The sequence below is a fragment of the Bufo bufo genome, chromosome 3 (assembly GCF_905171765.1).
Source record: "Bufo bufo chromosome 3, aBufBuf1.1, whole genome shotgun sequence".
In the NCBI taxonomy this organism is placed as follows: domain Eukaryota; kingdom Metazoa; phylum Chordata; class Amphibia; order Anura; family Bufonidae; genus Bufo; species Bufo bufo.
In genome coordinates, this window is record NC_053391.1 from 439,548,930 (window position 1) to 439,568,500 (window position 19,571).

General features: G+C 44.0%; 1 protein-coding gene across 1 annotated transcript in view; it reads left to right on the forward strand.

Annotated features, from left to right (window-relative positions):
- The window catches only part of RNF149 (ring finger protein 149), a 61,368-nt gene that overhangs the window by 19,279 nt on the left and 22,518 nt on the right, over nt 1–19,571 (forward strand). The window contains exon 2 of the mRNA XM_040425024.1: nt 18,363–18,613. Coding sequence (XP_040280958.1) covers nt 18,363–18,613 — 251 coding nt within the window. The remainder of the gene's footprint in view (nt 1–18,362; nt 18,614–19,571) is intronic.

The following is a 19,571-nucleotide window of genomic DNA, read 5'->3' on the forward strand; positions in this document are numbered from 1 at the left end:
CACCGGCCGTGTGCATTCCGCATCATGGATGCGGACCCATTCACTTCTGAACTTGTCTTATGTTTTTGCGGAACGGACAGATCGCGAACCCAGTTCAAGTGAATTGGGTCGCAATCCGCATGCGGCTGGCCCACAGTTGGTGCCCATGCATTGCGGACCAAGTTCGTGTGCAAGAGGCCTTGGGCTACTTTCACACTCGCGTTTTGTGCGGATCCGTTATGGACGGATCTGTTCATGATACAACCGCCTGTATCCGTTCAGAACGGATCCGTTTGTATTATCTTTAACATGTTCAAGACTGATCCGTCTTGGCTACCATTGAAAGTCAATGGGGGACGTATCCGTTTTCTATTGTGCCAGATTGTGTCATATAAAACGGTTACGTCCCCGTTGACTTACATTGTGTACCAGGACAGATCCGTTTGGCTCAGTTTCATCAGACGCTGCAAGCAGCTTTTGGTGTCTTTCTCCAAAGCGGAATGGAGACTGAACTGATGCATTCTGAGCGGATCCTTTTCCATCCAGAATGCATTAGAATGCAAACTGATCCGTTTTGGACCGCTTGTGAGAGCCCTGAATGGATCTCACAAACGGAAAGCCAAAACGCGAGTGTGAAAGTAGACTTAGTCTTAAGATTTATTCACAAAAATATTGCAGGAGAACCTCAACCCAATTATATTTAGCCAATGACATGGTTAGAGATTTGTTGGGATCCATTCAGGAATGAGTCAGTCATGGTTCTGTAATGTGTGAACAGCGCTTTTACAAGGACTTTCCCTGTACTGCACAGGATCATTTATATTCTAATATGGGCAGAGCCATTGATTTACATATGAATATGGTAGTACTGTTCAGCATATCCAAACCATCTAATACTTCCATGATTCATCACACAATAAAGGGGTTTTCCGGGCATTTCATCTAATTTAGTACCTGGCAATAATAACCTGTGGAAAGAAGATCTTTCACATAGCACTTGCCCTTCCCTCGCTGCACTGATGCTGCACCGACACAGGCTGCGGGCTCTTCTGACCGGATGTGGTGACTTCTTTGCCTCCTAAGCTGCGTTTACTACTATGCAGCTGAACAGGAGAAGAAGTGGGCACATCCAGTTGGGACCTGGGCAGAAGAACCCGCGCCAGTATCAGTGTAGCGGGGGACAGGTAAGTGCTATGTAAAAGATCATCTTTCCACAGGTTATTGCCAAGTACTGTACCAATTAGCTGAAATGCCCAGAGAACCCTTTTAAACAAGGAAAGGTTCCTTATTTCCTTTAATGCTCAACCTGCGGCCCTCCAGCTGTTGTAAAACTACAACTCCCACGATGCCCTTCTGTAGGATGATAGCTGTAGGCTGTCAGGGAATGATGGGAGTTGTAGTTTTGCAACAGCTGGAGGGCCGCAGGTTGAGCATCCCTGCTTTAAAGGGTCTGTGCCAAGTTTTGAGGTTATCCCCTAGCCACAGGATACGGGATAACTAACTGATCTCTGGGGGTCTGACTGCTGGAACCCCCATGATCTCAAAAAAGGGGGTCCCATGTTCCTGTCCTGATGGAGCCGCAGGCTGAGCATGCACCTTGCTGCCCTAGTCATACTCTATGGGACTGCCAAAGATAGCAGAGTACAGCTTTCAGCTATTTCCTGCAGTCCCATATAGAAAAGTAATTTAAAAAAATAAGACGCAATCATATGTAACTCCCTTTATTCTAAAGATACTAAATTCCCCAAACCTTTCCATGTCTGAAAGGTGAAATGGAATTAAAGATATTACATTGCCCGATATATGGGCAGTACGAGCACCGATAGATGATTGCTGACCTGCACGCCGACACTCCTCTGGCAAAATGGCAACTGGTGGAGGATTCCATTCACTTACACTTGGGACGGAGTGCGCATGCGCTAGTTCCCTGGTGTTAATGAATGGAGTCTGCAGCGCCAGCACACAGGTCAGAAGACCTACCTGTAGACCTGAAATATGCTTATTATATTAAACTGTCCGACATCAGTGCTGATAGTTTAATAATGCTTATTACTTGTGTGCACGTGCAGCTAGTACTTTAAACTGGCCAGACCCTTGGTGTTGGGTATTGTAAACATCAATGCAATAATTATTGTTAGAGTGGGGACTGTTTTCCACAAATAGTCCATTCTTGTCCTATTGCTGGACACTAATCCTTCAAGTGTTGTGCATAATGAGCCAGAATATCTCTCTGTATATGTGTGTGTGTCTCATAATCTATCCAGTCCATCTTAAGGTGGATTGTTGGGAAGGAAGCGTTCCTTCCCGACAGTGGGCTTCTCGTTCAGTGGAGGTGAAGCACTGTATTTACATGCAGCGATCACCTCCACAGAATGAGGACAAGGGATCTCTACTGTGACCTCTCGTCGTCATATAACTGCATTGTTTTTGGGCAGCAGATCGCTGTTTAGATGGCACGATCTGCTGCCCAGAAATGCAAGCTCTAACGGCAGTTTCACCAGATGATTGAGCATTTCACTTATGCATCAGGTGACTGGCTTCACCTTTAGACGGGCAGATTGTCGGGAAAGTGTTTGTTCCCAATAATCTGCCCAAATATCAGGCTGTGTAAATCCACCTTTAGACATTGAGGGCACACACACGGCTACCATCCATTCGCTGTTATGAGAATTCCAAAAATATAGCAATTTCCAGCAGTCCCATAGCTGTGAATGGAGTGGTCTCTTACTCGGCTATTTTCAGAACTCCCATAGTAATGTACAGAGAGCATGTCTCGCATGCGCAGTGTGCTCTCCTTGGGGGGGCCCTGTTCTGGAAATAGGTGTGAGTCCTAATTCTGGGACCCACACTTATCTGACATTGGTGGCGTGTCCTAGCGATTATGCTATCAGTGTCTGAGAAGGGCCAAGTGCAAGCTTTTCTGGTGAGTTGGTATTTTTATTCTTTTGAATTCACATTTCAGGCTTACCAGAATTACCTGACTGTATCTGTGCTGTCAAGAGTGCTGAAACTGTAAAGAACTGCGCAAATCATCAGGGTTATTTTCAGCTTCTGATTGATTGCTGACTTCTATGTGGTTGAACTGCATATTCACTTTCTAAATAGACTCGGTCAGGATTGAACTCCTAATTGATGCACTTGGTCATAAAATAAAAACCTTTTAATGGCCTCTTAGTAAGGTCACCCTGCTGTGTATCTGAAGGAAAGCTCGTCACAGTGACCCAAATACTTTGTCTCTATTTTCTTTCCCCCGCACATTTAATGATGCTAAGCAAGATCCATATTTTTTCTTTTTCTTTTTTTTAACTAACTTTTAGCTCCCTTAGGGACTAGAACCCTTGTCGTATTCACCCTGATAGAGATCTATCAGGGTGAATAGGACCTCACACTATCCTAGCTGTCCTGTGCATAGTACACACAGCAGCAGGGAGCTGACTATTGCAGCCAAGGCTTCAATAGCGTCCTGGCTGCCATGGTAACCGATCGGAGCCCCAGGCTTACACTGCTGGGGCTCCGATCGGAACTGCCACTGAGGAGGAGGGGAGAGGGGACCCTGTGGCGACTGCCACCAATGATTAATACTGGGGGGCTTGGGTGGGGGGGCGCACTGCGCCACCAATGAAGATAACGCTCTCATTAATTCATATCCAGGAGTAGGGCTGCAGCTAACAATTATTTGAATAATCGATTAGTTGTCGATAATTTCAATGATCGGGAAAAAACACCAAAATGCCAAAAAAAAGGGGGTTTATATGATTTTACTTGAAAAATTATGTTCAAAGGCCATATTAAAACAAATTGTGGATGGCACTGTTATGGAGGGGTTCTGTCTTCTGTGGATGGCACTGTTATGGGGTGGGGGATCTGTGGATGGCACTGTTATGGGGTGGGGGATCTGTGGATGGCACATATAGCATCCTATGCTATATGTGTCATCCACAGATCTCCCCCATAGCAGTGCCATACACAGATCCCCCACCCCATAACAACCCTGGCCCCGCCGCTCACAGCAGTATTCCTTAACAGGCAGTAACTTTTACTTTAAATCACTGCATCTTCTTTTACCTTACAATGAAGCTCCAGTAACAGGCAGAGCGGGTGGCGGCGTAACGTCACTTACTCACGTGACGCGCCTGCTCCGCCTACTTTATAAATGAAGCAGGCGGAGCCTGCGCGTCACGTGAGTAAGTGACGTTACGCCACCGCCCGCTCTGCCTGTTACTGGAGCTTCATTGTAAGGTAATAAAGATGCGGTCATCTAAAGTTCAAGGACCCGCAGGCATAGCCCCTGACCGCCCGCATAGCAACGAATTGGCCGATTATTTGATAACTGGATTTGTTGACAACAAATCCCGTTATCGAATATTATCGATAACGTAGATTAATAGTTGCAGCCCTTTAGTTGCATCTGAGGGGTTAACTACCGCGGATCGCAGCTACCGCTCATAGAGTTCGGGAGCCGGCTATGTGATTCTGCACCCAGCTCCCGCCTCCTGTATATGAATTAATGAGATAGTTATCTTCATTGGTGGCGCAGTGGCCATAGCCCCTCCCCTCCTCTTGTCCTCTCTCCTCTCATTGGTGGCAGCGGCACAGGGGGGAGGGAGACGCTGCTTCCTTCTCCCCTGTGCTGCTGAGATAACACTGATCGCGCTGACAGCAGCGCGATCCGTGTTTTCCGATTCGTTATCGGAATATCTGCAAAATAGATGTTGATACCGATAACTTTCAAAATCCTGAATATCGGCCGATAATATCGTTAAAACCGATAACCGGTCGATCCCTAGCCTAGAGGGCGCTGCGATTCGCGGCAATTAACCCCTCAACTGCTGCACCTAAAGGGTTAACTGCCACTGATCACAGCGCCCTCTCAGAGGCAGGGTGACGGCAATGTGTTTCTGCCGCAGGCTGTATTTGTATATTAAACCGTAATTATCATTAGTGGCACAGTGCGCCCTCCCCCCCAGTATTAAAATCCCCCTCTCATTGGTGGAGCAGTGGCAACTTCTGATCGGAGCCCCAGCAGTGTAAGGCTACATGCACACGGCCGTTGTTTTGGTCCGCATCCGAGCCGCAGTTTTTGCAGCTTGGATGCGGACCCATTCACTTCAATGGGGTCGCAAAAGATGCAGACAGCACTCCGTGTGCTGTCCGCATCCGTGGCTCCGTTCTGTGGACCGCAAAAAAATAAATAACATGTCCTATTCTTGTCCGCGCTTTGCGGACAAGAATAGGCAGTAATATTAATGGCTGTCCACGCCATTCCGCAACTTGCGGAACACACACGGACGCCATCCGTGTTTTGTGGATCCGCAATTTGCGGACCGCAAAACACACAATGGTCGTGTGCATATAGCCTAATCCTGGGGCTCCGAATGGTTACCATGGCAGCCAGGACGCTAATGAAGCCCTGGTTGCCGTGAGCACAAAGTGCAGGGCAGCAGGGTGAGTGTGAGATCCAATTTACCCTAATAGAGCTCTATTAGGGTGAATAGACGAGGGATTAAAAGATCCCAGGTTCTAGCCCCTAAGGGGGCTAATATTTAATAAATAAACTGTAAAAAAAAAAAAACACACAAAGATATTAAGTATAAATCACCCCCTTTCCCAATTTTACCTATAAAATATATAAAAAATTTTAAATATTACATATCGCCACGTCCGAAAAGTCCAAGTTAATAGGATAGGACTGTTGAGCCGGATGTTCCATAAAATGCGGAATGCACTTGGCTTTTTTTTTTTCCCGCATTGTATCGACTATCGCAATACCTTTTTATGGTATCGAAACCGAATCTAAATTTTGTTATCTTAACAACCCTAGCTTCTGCTATATTTTACGTGCACCCCCACAGAGCATATTATGCAAAGTTTGCCAGCACGTTCTATTAGTAAGTGTGATAGCTTTCTCATTTTATGGTTTATGGCAACTATTTATTACAAGCTGATCAACCATTTTAACTTCATTCTAATAGATCAAGAAAAAAAGTTGATCCTATAGCCTTCACTTGGCAGATGATCCCCCAATATATTTGTCCGAATAAATGAAATTGCATATTTTTTTTTTTTTCAAAGCTGGTCAGTGATTGTTAGGCTACTTTCACACTCCGCTTTTGTGCGGATCCGTCTTGTATCTGCACAGACCAATAATGCAAACGCTTGTATCCATTAATAACGGATCCATTTGCATTATTCATAAAAAAAGTCTAAGTCAAAACGGATCCGTCTTGACTTACATTGAAAGTCAATGGGGGACGGATCCGTTTTCAATTGCACCATGTTGTCAGTGAAAAGAAAGCAATGGAGACTAAACTCAACCAAACTGATGCATTCTGAACGGATCCTTATCCATTTAGAATGCATTGGGGCCTAACTGATCCGTTTTGGGCCGCTTGTGAGAGCCTTGAAACGGATCTCACAAGCGGACCCAGAAACGCCAGTGTGAAAGTAGCCTTAGTAATTGATCAGTATCCGTATGTAAAATGAAAGAATGGGAATTTTCTGCACATAATGAGCCATGTAACCGCTGTGTGGATAAAATTAACTATCAAATGATCCAGTATAATAAAGGTGCATATAAAATGCATATCCACATAATCTGTGAATCAATAAATCATCTCAAACTAAATAAAATGTACTAAAATAGGAGTAATAAGAACTTGTGCTTGATAACCTGTCCCAGTCGGCTACAGTGGTTGTTTCGGGACATTCATTTGAACGATTGTCATCATCTTGGAGAGGGCAATATAATCACTATCCTGTAGTATTTCTTAAAATGGTGATGTAAGGCTATTTTCACACTTGCGGCAGAGTGATCCGGCAAGCAGTTCAGTCACTGGATCCGGCAATCTGCATGCAAACGGACAGCATTTCTAGACTGATCCGGTTGCAGATCCGTCTCACAAATGCATTGCAAGAACGGATGCGTCTCTCCGTTTGTCATACGGACAAATGCCCCCCATTTAGCTCATTTATTTAATTTAGGCCTCACACATCATTATCTTTTTTGAGTTTCATTTCTAATTTGGGATGGGGTGGGATGGAAGGTAAGGAGAAAGTAAGTCTAAAGATTCATCAGCAGTTCTGCTCTTGTGTAAAACCCGGTGCACAAATAAACAAGTGCTGAGCTTCTCTCCGCCCGTTCTTCTCTTTGATGTCCTGCCAATTACGGCAGGGTAGTCACATGAAGAAAGCTTAGCTTCAGGCTCGCCTCCTAAATGTTACACACAGGCTTTTATTCTATAAGAATTTTAGAACAATCCGTTCCAGGCAGATTATTTAGCACCAAATGTGGGGACAAGGTTATTATCTGTAATTTCTGATGATTGATGTACTGTAATGTTGCAAAATTGCTTCAATTGATGATAAATTTGCCTTGGCAGTGTATGCCCTTGATATAGAAGTATGCTGTTTCCTTAGGAAGGATCACTTTGTGATATTTTAAAAGCTATAGCTTTTAAAACTGATGTCAGCCTTTCGCTGGGTTCACACCTGAGCGTACTGTAGGAGCACTATGTATGCACGATTTTATCGGGGGTTCCTATTCGCGGCCGGCAACAAGCAAACGCCCATTGTCGCGCGTTCCCGGAAGTCTATGTACGGGAACGCGCGACCATACGCCCTAAAGAAGCTTCTGCACTTCTTGGGGCGTAGGGCGTTTTACAGCGCGTTCGTATGCGCTGTAAACCGCTCAGGTGAGAACCATGCCCATAGGGAATCATTGGTTCTTGCCTGCTGAGCGTTTTACAGCGCGTAGGAACGTGCTGTAAAACGCTCAGGTGTGAACCCAGCCTTAGTCTTTACTTGAAGGGCATCTATCAGCTGATTTGTATGTATAAAACTGACAGACCTGTTACATGTGTGCTTGGCAACTGAAGACATCTGGGTTGGTCCCATGTTCACATGCGCCCCCATTGCTGAGGAAAATGATGTTTTAATATATGCAAATGAGCCTCTAGGAGCAATGGGGGTGTTGCCATTACACCTCTGCTTTCTCTGTAACTGCCGTACCTTCTGCACTGTGATTGACTTCAAGAGGTCAGGGCCAAACGTGGTGATGTTTTCACTGCCTGGCCCTGTCCATCAAATTGGAGAGGACGCAGAGGTTGCAGAGAGCTGAGTCTCTAGGTGTAATGGCAACTCCCCCATTGCTCCTAGAGCCTCATTTGCATATATTAAAACATAATTTTTCTCAGCAATGGAGGAACATATGAACATGAGACCAACACAAATTCCTTCAGCTGCCAAGCGCACATGCAACAGGTCTGCCAATTTCATAGGTACAAATCTGCTGACAGATGCCCTTTAATTGGATGTAGCAAGGGGCTATCCATAAAAGCGTCAGTACACATTAAACTATTGTCAGACGACCCTTCCGTTTTCAACAGGACCAGCCAATAACCCAATGTGTATGAAGAGCTCCTGACATCATCTGTCGGTTGTATTAAAGTTCAGTACCTATTCCTCACTGGTGTATGGTAACGATTTTTGTCTTCTCTCCTCATAGAAAACACATACTTTTGGCACAAGCAAGCATGTGTGTCCATGGAGAACGCAGGAGAGATAGCTGCTAGCCCACAGCTATCATAGGCAGCTTAAAGGGGTGTTTTGGTTCTAGAAAGATATTCTCTTCGTAGAAGTGGAATAGCCCTTTAAGGCTCTATTCCCATCTGCATTGCCCATCTCCTTTGGCTGCTCTGTCATAGCATTACATGCCGCAGTCTCCTCCACAGTATAGGGAGGAGTGACCGTTATACCATCGCTCTTCCCTACACTGAATCATTGTTTGTTTGCCGGCATCAGATCATGATTAGACACCACGATCTGTCGCCTGCAAACAATGATTTTTAAACCTGTTGAAAGATTTGGATTGCCCGATCATCGCTAATCATCGTGGCGTTCATAGCAACGCTCATTAGCAATCATTTGGGAGACAATCTGCCTGTCTAATACAGCCTTTAGATCAGGGGTGCACAACCTGCGGCCCGGGGGCCACATGCGGCCCTTGATACCCAACCATCTGGTAACAGACATATATGTCTGTCTTGTGGCTGCTCAAATGTATTTTTCATGTATTCTTCCATTAGATGGGAGACTTGTAACTAGACATTAATGGTATATGTTCAATATGCCATAAATACAGTATTTCAGTTATTAATACCCCTTTAAATTTTATTTTCGGCCCTTGACGTTGGTTCAGTCTGACAATGTGGCCCCCACCTAGAAAACATTGTATACCCCTGCTTTAGATTCATGTTGGCCAGGCCTGTTTTATGTGTATGGGATTCTTCTGGCTCTCCCCTGATGGCCGATATCAGGGGTGATAAAGATTGGGCAGTTGCATTTCATTTGTCCCAATCCTTTGTTTGTGGTGAGATAAGCTGCTGCCATAAAGTCTGGCAGTGGCTTCCTCCCCCTCTTCCTACTGAGAACAGATGCTGGAAAAGCTTATGTATGAGGAGATTGGGAGTGATAGCTGTCGGAGGACAGGTATCTTGTGTATATGGCCAGTTGTGTAGCCAGTTTTATGGTCCAAGAAGCAGCTGTCTTTTGGAGGCTTCCTCCGTACACCTTAGGGCTCTTTCACACTTGCGTTCTTGTCTTCCGGCATAGAGTTCCGTCGTCGGGGCTCTATGCCGGAAGAATCCTGATCAGTTTTATCCTAATGCATTCTGAATGGAGTGAAATCCGTTCAGGATGCATCAGGATGTCTTCAGTTCCGGTACGGAACGTTTGTTGGCCGGAGAAAATACCGCAGCATGCTGCGCTTTTTGCTCCGGCCAAAAATCCGTAACACTTGCCGCAAGGCCGGATCCGGAATTAATGCCCATTGAAAGGCATTGATCCGGATCCGGCCTTAAGCTAAACGTCGTTTCGGCGCATTGCCGGAGCCGACATTTAGCTTTTTCAGAGTGGTTACCATGGCTGCCGGGACGCTAAAGTCCTGGCAGCCATGGTAAAGTGTAGCGGGGAGCAGCATACTTACCGTCCGCGCGGCTCCCGGGGCGCTCCAGAGTGATGTCAGGGCGCCCCAAGCGCATGGATCACGTGATCGCATGGATCACGTCATCCATGCGCATGGGGCGCTCTGACGTCATTCTGGAGCGCCCCGGGAGCCGCACGGACTGTAAGTATACCGCTCCCCGCTCCTACTATGGCAACCAGGACTTTAATAGCGTCCTGGCTGCCATAGTAACACTGAAAGCATTTGGAAGACGGTTCCGTCTTTAAATGCTTTCAGTACACTTGCGTTTTTCCGGATCCGGAGTGTAATTCCGGCAAGTGGAGTACACGCCGGATCCGGACAACGCAAGTGTGAAAGAGGCCTTAGTTGGCACAATGCAGACACTAAGGGCTCATTCAGACCGCCGTCTGCAAAAATGTGGATCTGTTTTTTGGCGGATTAGATGCAGACCTATTCACTTCCATGGGGTCCCTTTCTTCCGTTCTGCGGCTCTGCAAAACAAACAAATAAAACATGTCCTATACTTGTCAGTGAAAATCAGGATGTGGCCCCATTGAAGTCTATGGCTCCGCAAAAATGTGCAATGCAATCTGTTATTTTGCGGACATGCTCAACTGTCCGCAAAAAAAAAAAAATCTGCATTTTTGCGGACAGCATACAGCTGTCTGAGTGAGCCCTAAATGTGATATTTCTGTGTTTTAAAAAATTGTTCTTTCATATCAAATGCGATGAGAAGTGCTCATGTGTAATATTTGGCCTGGACGGAGAAATTGGATGTATGGGCACCCTCGGATCTTTCAGAAGAGCAATCTGAACTCCTCCGTCTTCCAACCAGTTTTTCTCACATACCCGTTCACTTCAATGAAGCTTACCAGAAACTGGAGCTGTGATTATTTGTTTTCTGCACAGCGATGGAAAATCGCCCAAATGAATTGGCCAATTGGCTATAATGGGTCAGTATTCACTCCGTTTTACTTTCTGTTAAAGTTCCGATCGTTTGCTTTCCTTGCCGGGAATAGTACTAGCCGTGTCTGGCAGCCACGTACATTCTCCTTTTCATAGGAAGAACATGGCCCTTTTCGATAGCAGATTACTGACTGTACCCTAGTAAGTACTTGAAACTTATCTTTATAAATGAATCCAGTACATGAAACAAATCTCAATGGAATACACCAAAGTCTTGCCTTTTTAATATTGTGTAAGTTAATTAAATGAGTGTTCGTAGTTTGGCAGTACTGCACGTCGGAGCTTGCACAGATGGAGGGGTGTTATTGAAGCATGGCATAACCTGGTGCTTGGCACATGGACCCTCTCATGTACTTGTGTATATACGGAGTGGGGGGAGCAGTTTGCCTCTTCTGCTCTATGCTGGATTGCCCCGTGTTGCATTATTCAGTTCAGTGCTTTATATGCATTTACTTGCACCTAGAGAGTCCCTCTGCCACCCAGCTTGGCAAATTAAGGTGTCCTGCCCATTGCTTTGCAGTAATGTCTTATTTTAGAGTCTCTAGATATGTGTTTCACATATACATTTGGAAAAAAAATGAAAAAATAGCTGTTAGGGCTCATGCACACAAATGTATTTTCTTTTTGCTTCCTTTTTTTTTTTTTTTTTTTTTTTTTTTTTTTTAGTGCATGTCCTATTATTGTCTGCAAATCGCAGTCCGAGGGCCCCATTCAAGTCAATGGGTCCGCGAAAAATACGGAATGCACATGGAACACATCCATAGGTCATCCGTATTTTGCTGATCCATACTGTAGAAATACTATGCCCAGTCCATATTGCTCATGTGTTTGGTGATTAATAAGTTACTGTTTCCGATCTGCAAAAAACGGATCGCATACGAATATTTTTTGTGGAATAACGGAAGAGGACTTAAGTCGGAGAGAAAAAAACCTCAGATACTGATCAACGGATCCGTGAAAAACAGACCGCAAAACAACGGTCGTGTGCATGAGCCCTTAAGCAGCAGTTTGTGACTGTACTAAATAGTTGAATATCTAATATTCTTGACGCATAGGCCCATGGTCTTACTGTATATTAACTCTTCACCACTAAACCATGGGCACATACAGTGGATATTATAACAGGCAGTCCGTGGCAGTTTGCAAAATCTGGGACGAAATCTGCAAAATCTGGGAGTTAGCTAGAATTTGTAATTAGGTTTTACTTACAGTTTAATCGACATATTTCCGGTTGGTTGTGTTTTGAAAAAAAAAAACAGGGGGTGTGGTCATCAGTTTACAGAAGCTGGTAAGTTGCCACTTTTTTTATTGATTAAACCTGCTGACAAAATGACAGGTGTTTTTGAATTTCCTTTTGTCGTTTTTGCAAAATGCTTCCCGCAGCAAAATATGTAGATGCAAATATCTCTTTGGCTAGGGCTACACTGGTCGCAGCCAGGTTCTCAGAGTAGCGGTGATCCCATAGAAATAATTGGGATTGCCACGTGAGTTTCAAGAACCTGATGGATTTCTTGCGATTGGCACGGTGACCGTGACCAGTGTCGCCATGTAGCCCTAGCCTTCAGTAAAATAACATGAATGATCAGGCTATTTCTGTGCCTTCTACTCTTATGGCCAGTTTTATGCTTTGGGTGGCATTTGCTGTGCTACAAGTATGTGTTTTTAGAGTGGTTCTTTGGGGACATAAAAAGCTATCCTGATTTCAGTGCAGGTCCTGGAAGCTTTACTCCTACGTTCATTCTGACACAATCCGATGTCTTCTTCTTTTTATGTCTGTGATGTGATGAAGGGGGCGGTCTGGCTCAGTTTATTAGCTAAACCAGCCCTCTTCTCAGGTGTGGGTGATGTAGAGGTAATAAAGGAGGCTGGTGTTGCTAATGAACAGCCAGTCGCCTCCACAATATCACCCAGTTAATCGCTGGCCTCAGCGGTCACATGTGGAACAGCATGTCACTGTTAGGGTCCATTCACACGTCCGTTGTTTCTTTCCTGATCTGTTCCGTTTTTTGCGGAACAGATCTGGACCCATCATTTTCAATGGGTCCTGAAAAAAATCGGACAGCTCAGTGTCTGATTATATTTTTTTTTTTTTTTTTTTTTTTTGGACCCATTCAAAATGAATGGGTCCAGATCTGTTCCGCGAAAAACGGAACAGATCAGGAAAGAAACAACGGACGTGTGAATGGACCCTTAGTGTGACATTCTAGTGATGTGCTGTCGTATGACTGCTGAGGCCAGTGATTGGCCACAGCGGTCATGGGACCAAGCCATTTCCAGTCTGGAAGGGAGCAGAAGTCAGGAACTGGACTTTTTTTTTTTTTTTTTCTTGGCCACAGGTTACTACCATTGGGGTTGTCTGCTCCTAGGCTGACATCCCTTTTAAAGCTGGACGTGCATATTAGATAAATGTCATCTAAACTCGGGCCATTTCGGTGGTACCAGCCGACCATCTTTATGTGTATGTGGACATCCTGATTCTATATCAGTGGGAGGAGAGAGGGAGTGGGCAGTTGAATCTCAGCAGGACCGATTCTTTTGTTCTCGGGGAACAGAAACAATCCAACAGCAGTATTGGCAGTGGCTATTTTGGTCGACACATCTGTAAAGTGTATTACCAACTTGTGCCTACTGTATGTGAGCTTTCATCAGGTACTCAAATTTCCTCCCCAGATGCCAAAAAAGAGAGCTGGGGACATTAGATTGGGAATGGGGGCTGATGTGGTGATGGATAATATAACTGTGTCTGTATGGTGATACAGATTGTGTTGACCACAAATAATAAAATAATATTCATAAATAAATTTTTGCTGAAGACATGGATGCCAGGCAGTCATGGACGATTCTTTTAGAGGAGGTCTCCCCATTTTGTCCATTCTTGTGCATTATGTGCACAAGAAAGTAAGAAAGCAGTATCTTCCTTTCATAGAACCGTACATAGAAAACTGCTGGGCATTTATTCTGTTAGAAAGGGGAGATGTCCTCATAATGCTGTGCATTGGTAGACCCACACAGGACGAGAGATAGTGCTTCTCTTGTCGGTAAACTAGGACTGTGGTAGGCCTCCTTTTTACCGTATTCTTTTCTTTCTTTACTGAACAGTTACAATGATCTGTGTAGAAAAGTAAAAGAAACTCCCTAAGAACATAAATTCTCCTCACTTAGAGGTTCACTTTTAATTGTGCTTCAAATATCTCATTAAAAGCAAGAAGAATGGAAGGAAAAGATAGGGGCCCTAATGTGTGTAATCAGCCCAGGAGAACAAATTGTTTCTCGATTTAATGTTCCTTTCTTATGGGACACAATTATTCGGCTTAAGATTGCACATGTACACAGAAGGGGATAATACTCACAGGAAGGCTCATTCTATCATTGCCAAGGGCTCAACCAGAGTGAAAACCGGATGACTTAAAGCCCATTTACAGGGAGTGATGGCTAATAGGCTAGCACATAGAGATTGAGACTTCTACTATTTACCATAAATGTATACAGGCATCTTAAATCAGCTTTGTGGGCAGATCCAGAACTATTCTCTATCTGGCACATGCACAGACCCCTGAATCCACCACATTCACGCATGCGCCAAGGAGAATAGTTCTGGTCTTGTCCACGGCTCCTACCCTTTTAATAAAGGTAGGTTTGCAGATCCTGTATGGTCCTGAGAACCGGCTGTCCTTTATTCTGGGATCTGAACTGTGCATGCGCCAACTGTACTATTGTCAGCGCATGGGCGAGATTTCAGGGCTAGACTGCTAAGCAGTGAGGCCCTGTTAATCAGGTGGGGTAGAGAGAGATTCAGCAAAGGAGAGGAGGAGGTGACGTAGTGCTCTGAGGGGCTAAACCAGCCCCTCTGTGCTCCAAGCACCTAATTTGCATAATAAAAAATGTGAATTCCTCTGCTATGGAACATGCATAATTTATAGGTTTGATCATTGTAACAGATTCTCTTTAAAGTTCATTAGCAGAATGTCAGTCATCACAGAAAGGGATGAGGGGAGTGCTCCTCTCATGAATACACCAGTCTTATAACTATGAGTCTGCCGTCATCCCTCAGCGCTACTATGAGACAAATGACGAACCCCACCATCTTAAAAAAAAAAAAAACACCCTACTAAGTTCATACGTTGAGGCATACTGCAAATGCACCAGAATTCTGATTAAGGCTAGGTTCACATCTGCAGCGGAGGTTATGCAGCGGTACTCTGTCCTGCAAAATGCTGATATCCGTGGCAGAAACCCAATGGGACCCCATTATAGTAAAGGGAATACGGCTGTGTCCTGCCTATGCCGGTTGCTGGATCAATACTGGAATTTTGGCACGTATGTAAACTTGGCCTCAGGTTGAGATAGAATTGGGGTGCAAATGCCTATCTTTCAACATGTTTATTAAGAGGTGTCTAACAAGGGGTGTGGCCTAATATGCCACACTACGCCAGAATTTTGGCACCAAATGCTGATGCAAAGTAAGTCGGCTAATAGGTGGTATAAACTTAGCCTAAAGGTGTGCCAGATTAATCATCCAGTATCGGCCACTGTGATAAATCTGTGTCTAAATTTTAGACAGTATTGGTAAATCTAACCCACTTGGAGAGCCTTCATTTAGTGTGATTTTGTAGAAGGCGCACACATGTACATGAGTGAGGTGCCTAGTGTCCTGCTCAAGGTCAACAGTGTCCTTCTCTTATGTGAGGAGTCTACGGTGTCCTTAGGGTTATTAATAGTGTTTATCTCACAGTAGCAGTTGTAGGAAACCTACACTCTGGATACTTCCCAGTGGTTCTCATGACATCGTTTTGCCAACAAATATGGACTGGATCTGCTCCAGCATGTACAGAAACTTCTTCTCGCACCGGTCCCATCTGGAACCTGTTTTGTGCATGAGGCTAGCATGTTCAGATAGATATTTTAAAGGGGAATTCTACATTGGTATCTCTTTGGTCATAAGGGCATGTTATACAATAACAATACTGACCTTACCATGTCAACATGGAGGCTTTCCCCCTGGAGTGGAAAGTTACTGAAACAATGTAACACCGCTTTCTTGACTGTTTCCATAATTACAACAACTGCAGCTAGGCTGAAGAAGGTGGCGGTGGAACCAGATATAGATAGAGGTGTGGCGACTGCATCTTTTTTGTTATGTTTTGTGGATGGGATGGGAATACCCCTTTTTAAATACTGTATTAATTACAGAAGCACCCAAACCCGTTTTGGCTCTGGTCAGAGGTCTCTGTAACACTGCAGTCAATATACAAAGTTGTTGACCCCTCTGTGACATTTTGGAAAGTATAAGGTGGGATCCCCCATCAATTGGCCAGTCCTTGATTATAATGCAGAATCTGCTTAATGAGTTGGTACCGATTGTGCAGCATAAATGTTACTTGGTCTGATGCTTCTTAAAGGGTATGTGCAGCCTAAATATTATTATGCTAGTGTAATCATGTTGGATATGGAGGGACATGGGATAGGGAGGAAAAGGAAATGCATGCATTTGGGCCACTAAATTAGTCTGTTATGGATTTGATGACTATGGTGATCTCACAAGTTGGTTTCAATCAGTCTAACATTCATTTATCTATCTGGGGTAGAGATTTTAGATTTTAAACTTATGAAGAATAGGACATCAAAGGACTGTGCTGTTTTAACAGTGATAGCTGCTCTGTGCTCATAGACCACAATGGTCAGTAGATGTCCATTGACTTCAATGGGAGAGTTTTCCTGACATGTTCTGTAAAATGTGCAATCTGGGGGCTTCCAACCAATCCCCTCAAAGGTGGTATTTATAAATGGATACCGATACTTATAGTTCAGTTAAAGTGGTTATCCTGGAAAAGCTAATGATGACTTGGATCCCCGCAGATGTGATAATGATGACCTAAGTCCCAGCACCCCCGTCAATCAGCTGTTTCAGGGAGTGGCTGTGCTCACCGAGGCTATGGTGAACGATGCAGACTCCCAGCAGCTTTCCAAGGATAGTGCCGTATATCATATAGTGGCAGTGCTTGGTACTGCAGATCTGCCCTGTTGACTTGACCGGGGCTAAGCTGTAACTAGGCCATGTACAGGTCGCGGCACCCATGGCCTCTTCTAACAGCTGATTGGCGGGGGTCCCAGGTGTTGTACCCCCTCAGATTTGATACTGATGACTGACTAGTCTTGATCGACTTGTTCTGTCACTTCGTTTTAAAGCTGTACCTGTCTGCATTCAGCATTAAAATGTATTGCCTTTTGTGGAGGCAAAATTCATATCGCCAAAATTCTCGCTGGACTTCGGTGAATGAATTGGTAATCACTTCTTTAAAAATATTTTAAAATATGGCCACTCCTACTCTATGTTCCCCTTTGGGAATGTGGTGAGGGCGGTGTGAGTTTGACTTTTTTTTCCTTTTTTTTTCTTTCTTTACACCAGTTGTTTGGCCTTTGGGAGTTGATAAATCCTTCTATATCATGTCACTAATGGAAGTCATCGGTAGTTATGCGTGTCTTCCATTAGACTAGATGTAAGTCATGGCAGTCCATTGTACTAAATGATTGTGCATCATTCTTTCCTATGCATTGTTCTTTCTTTCACTCTGCTTTGATCTTGCAATTTCTGTTCTGCAACAGCACATAACTACATTACCAGCTGAACAGAAGTCCTATTGTCTGTTATATTGGAGAAGCCTCTTATGTAGTCTGGCCTGAAATACAGATAGAACAAGTCTGTTCAGCTTATCAAATAGCTCAAATACCAATATTCATGTTCACTATAAGCATTAGTCATCCGATCCAAGGTAGGACATTGACATTTATTACTGAGAATAGTAGTATAATAAGTACATATCTGTATGACGAACAAATGTCGTCATGTACTTGCATCGTCTAACCAGAGTCTGAGTAATGTCACCAATACTCCAAATTCAGAAATAGACAACCAGCTGCATCTTGGCAGGTGATGTAGCATGTTGGTTCTCCATTAAATATTTCTCCAGAGCAGCTCTGAAGGTGGGCCCTGACATTTGGGGGTCTTAGAAAGGAATATTGTTGGAAACATTGGTAGCTAAAAACCAAGGTGTTGAGTGCTCGAAAGAGATCCTGGATGTGACCATTAGGCAGTGTAGTATGTTTATGCCGGGTAATTTGTTACCTGGTTTCCCTTTTATTTCCTATAGATATTTCTTTGTGCCCTTGCTGTATTTTAGGCTGGGTTTTCATTGTGTTTTACCCTTCCTCAAGGTTTTAATTGGGGGTAAAGGCCCGAATACCGAAAAGGGTATACAGAAGTATATTGTGAAAGGTACATTTACTTCAGTTGGTTAAACGCAGTTCAAAGGATTCATTGGACAACGCTTGACCTGCTTTCCATTTCTTTCTGACTTTTTCTCTGGACAGAATATTGTGGCAGGCTGATGCTAAAACTCAGTGTGAACCAGCCTTATAGTACATAAAAAATGCTTCTAATTATTTTAATCTCTTGCAGGGACTGGTAACACTGTGTTAATAATGGTTGGGTACCCAAAAGGAATGGATATCATGGAGCTTCTGAGGAGAAACATACCAGTAAAGATGATCATCACTGTGGGAACCAGACATGTTCAGGAATTCATCAGTGGTCAGTCAGTGGTGTTTGTGGCCATTGCCTTCATCACAATGATGATTATATCTCTGGCCTGGTTAATATTCTACTATATCCAACGCTTCCTATATACCGGAGCTCAGTATGGAAATCAGGTGATTTTATAACTGACATTCAGTTGGGCATGTCTGATTATTCTTTTCTTCAATATCTGCTGTTAGGAGATGGAAGGCGGTCCCCACACAAATTAGATTATCGCCGTTTCCACTGATATTAGTGGGTTCAACCAAGATTTATCTAATATATGTGGTCAACTTTAGTCATACTTAGTGTGGCTATGTTGAGCTGGTCGATCATGGTTTTCTTCTATGATTAGCCTGGAAATGCCCCCAACATATACAGTGGTCCCTCAAGTTACAATATTAATTGGTTCCAGGACGACCATTCTATGTTGAAACCATTGTAAGTTATCGGTTCCAAAGCCCCAAAATGTCAACCAAGATGAGAGAAAATGAAGCTTTAAAGGGACACTGACAGGCCGTTAGAGCATATAAAGTGACATAAATTCTTCTATTGGTCTTAATATGCTTAATTAAACTATACCATTATCACCCCTCGCTGCCTTTCTATTTCTTATAAAAAAGTGTTTTTATCAATATGCAAATTACCTTACTTTGTGCCCAAAGGGCCGTCTCCTAGTGCCGCCCAGCTCATTAGTATTCACTGCAATGGGCGGCTTTTTTTTTTTTTTCTCCCGACGCGGCAAAATCCTGCGCATGCCCAGTACTATCTTCCTGGCATCAGCTTCATCTTGTCTCTCCGTGCCTGCGCTGGATAAGGTCCCCGGCACCCTCCAGCTCCAGTAGAAGATAGTACTGGGCATGCGCGGGATTTCGCCGCGTCGGGAGAAAAAAAAAAGCTGCCTAGTGCAGTGAATACTAATGAACTGGGCGGCACTAGGAGACGGCCCTTTGGGCACAAAGTAAGTCAATTTGCATATTGATAAAAACACTTTTTATAAGAAATGGAAAGGCAGCGAGGGGTGATAATGGTATAGTTTAATTAAGCATATTAAGACCAATAGGAGAATATATGTCACTTTATATGCTCCAA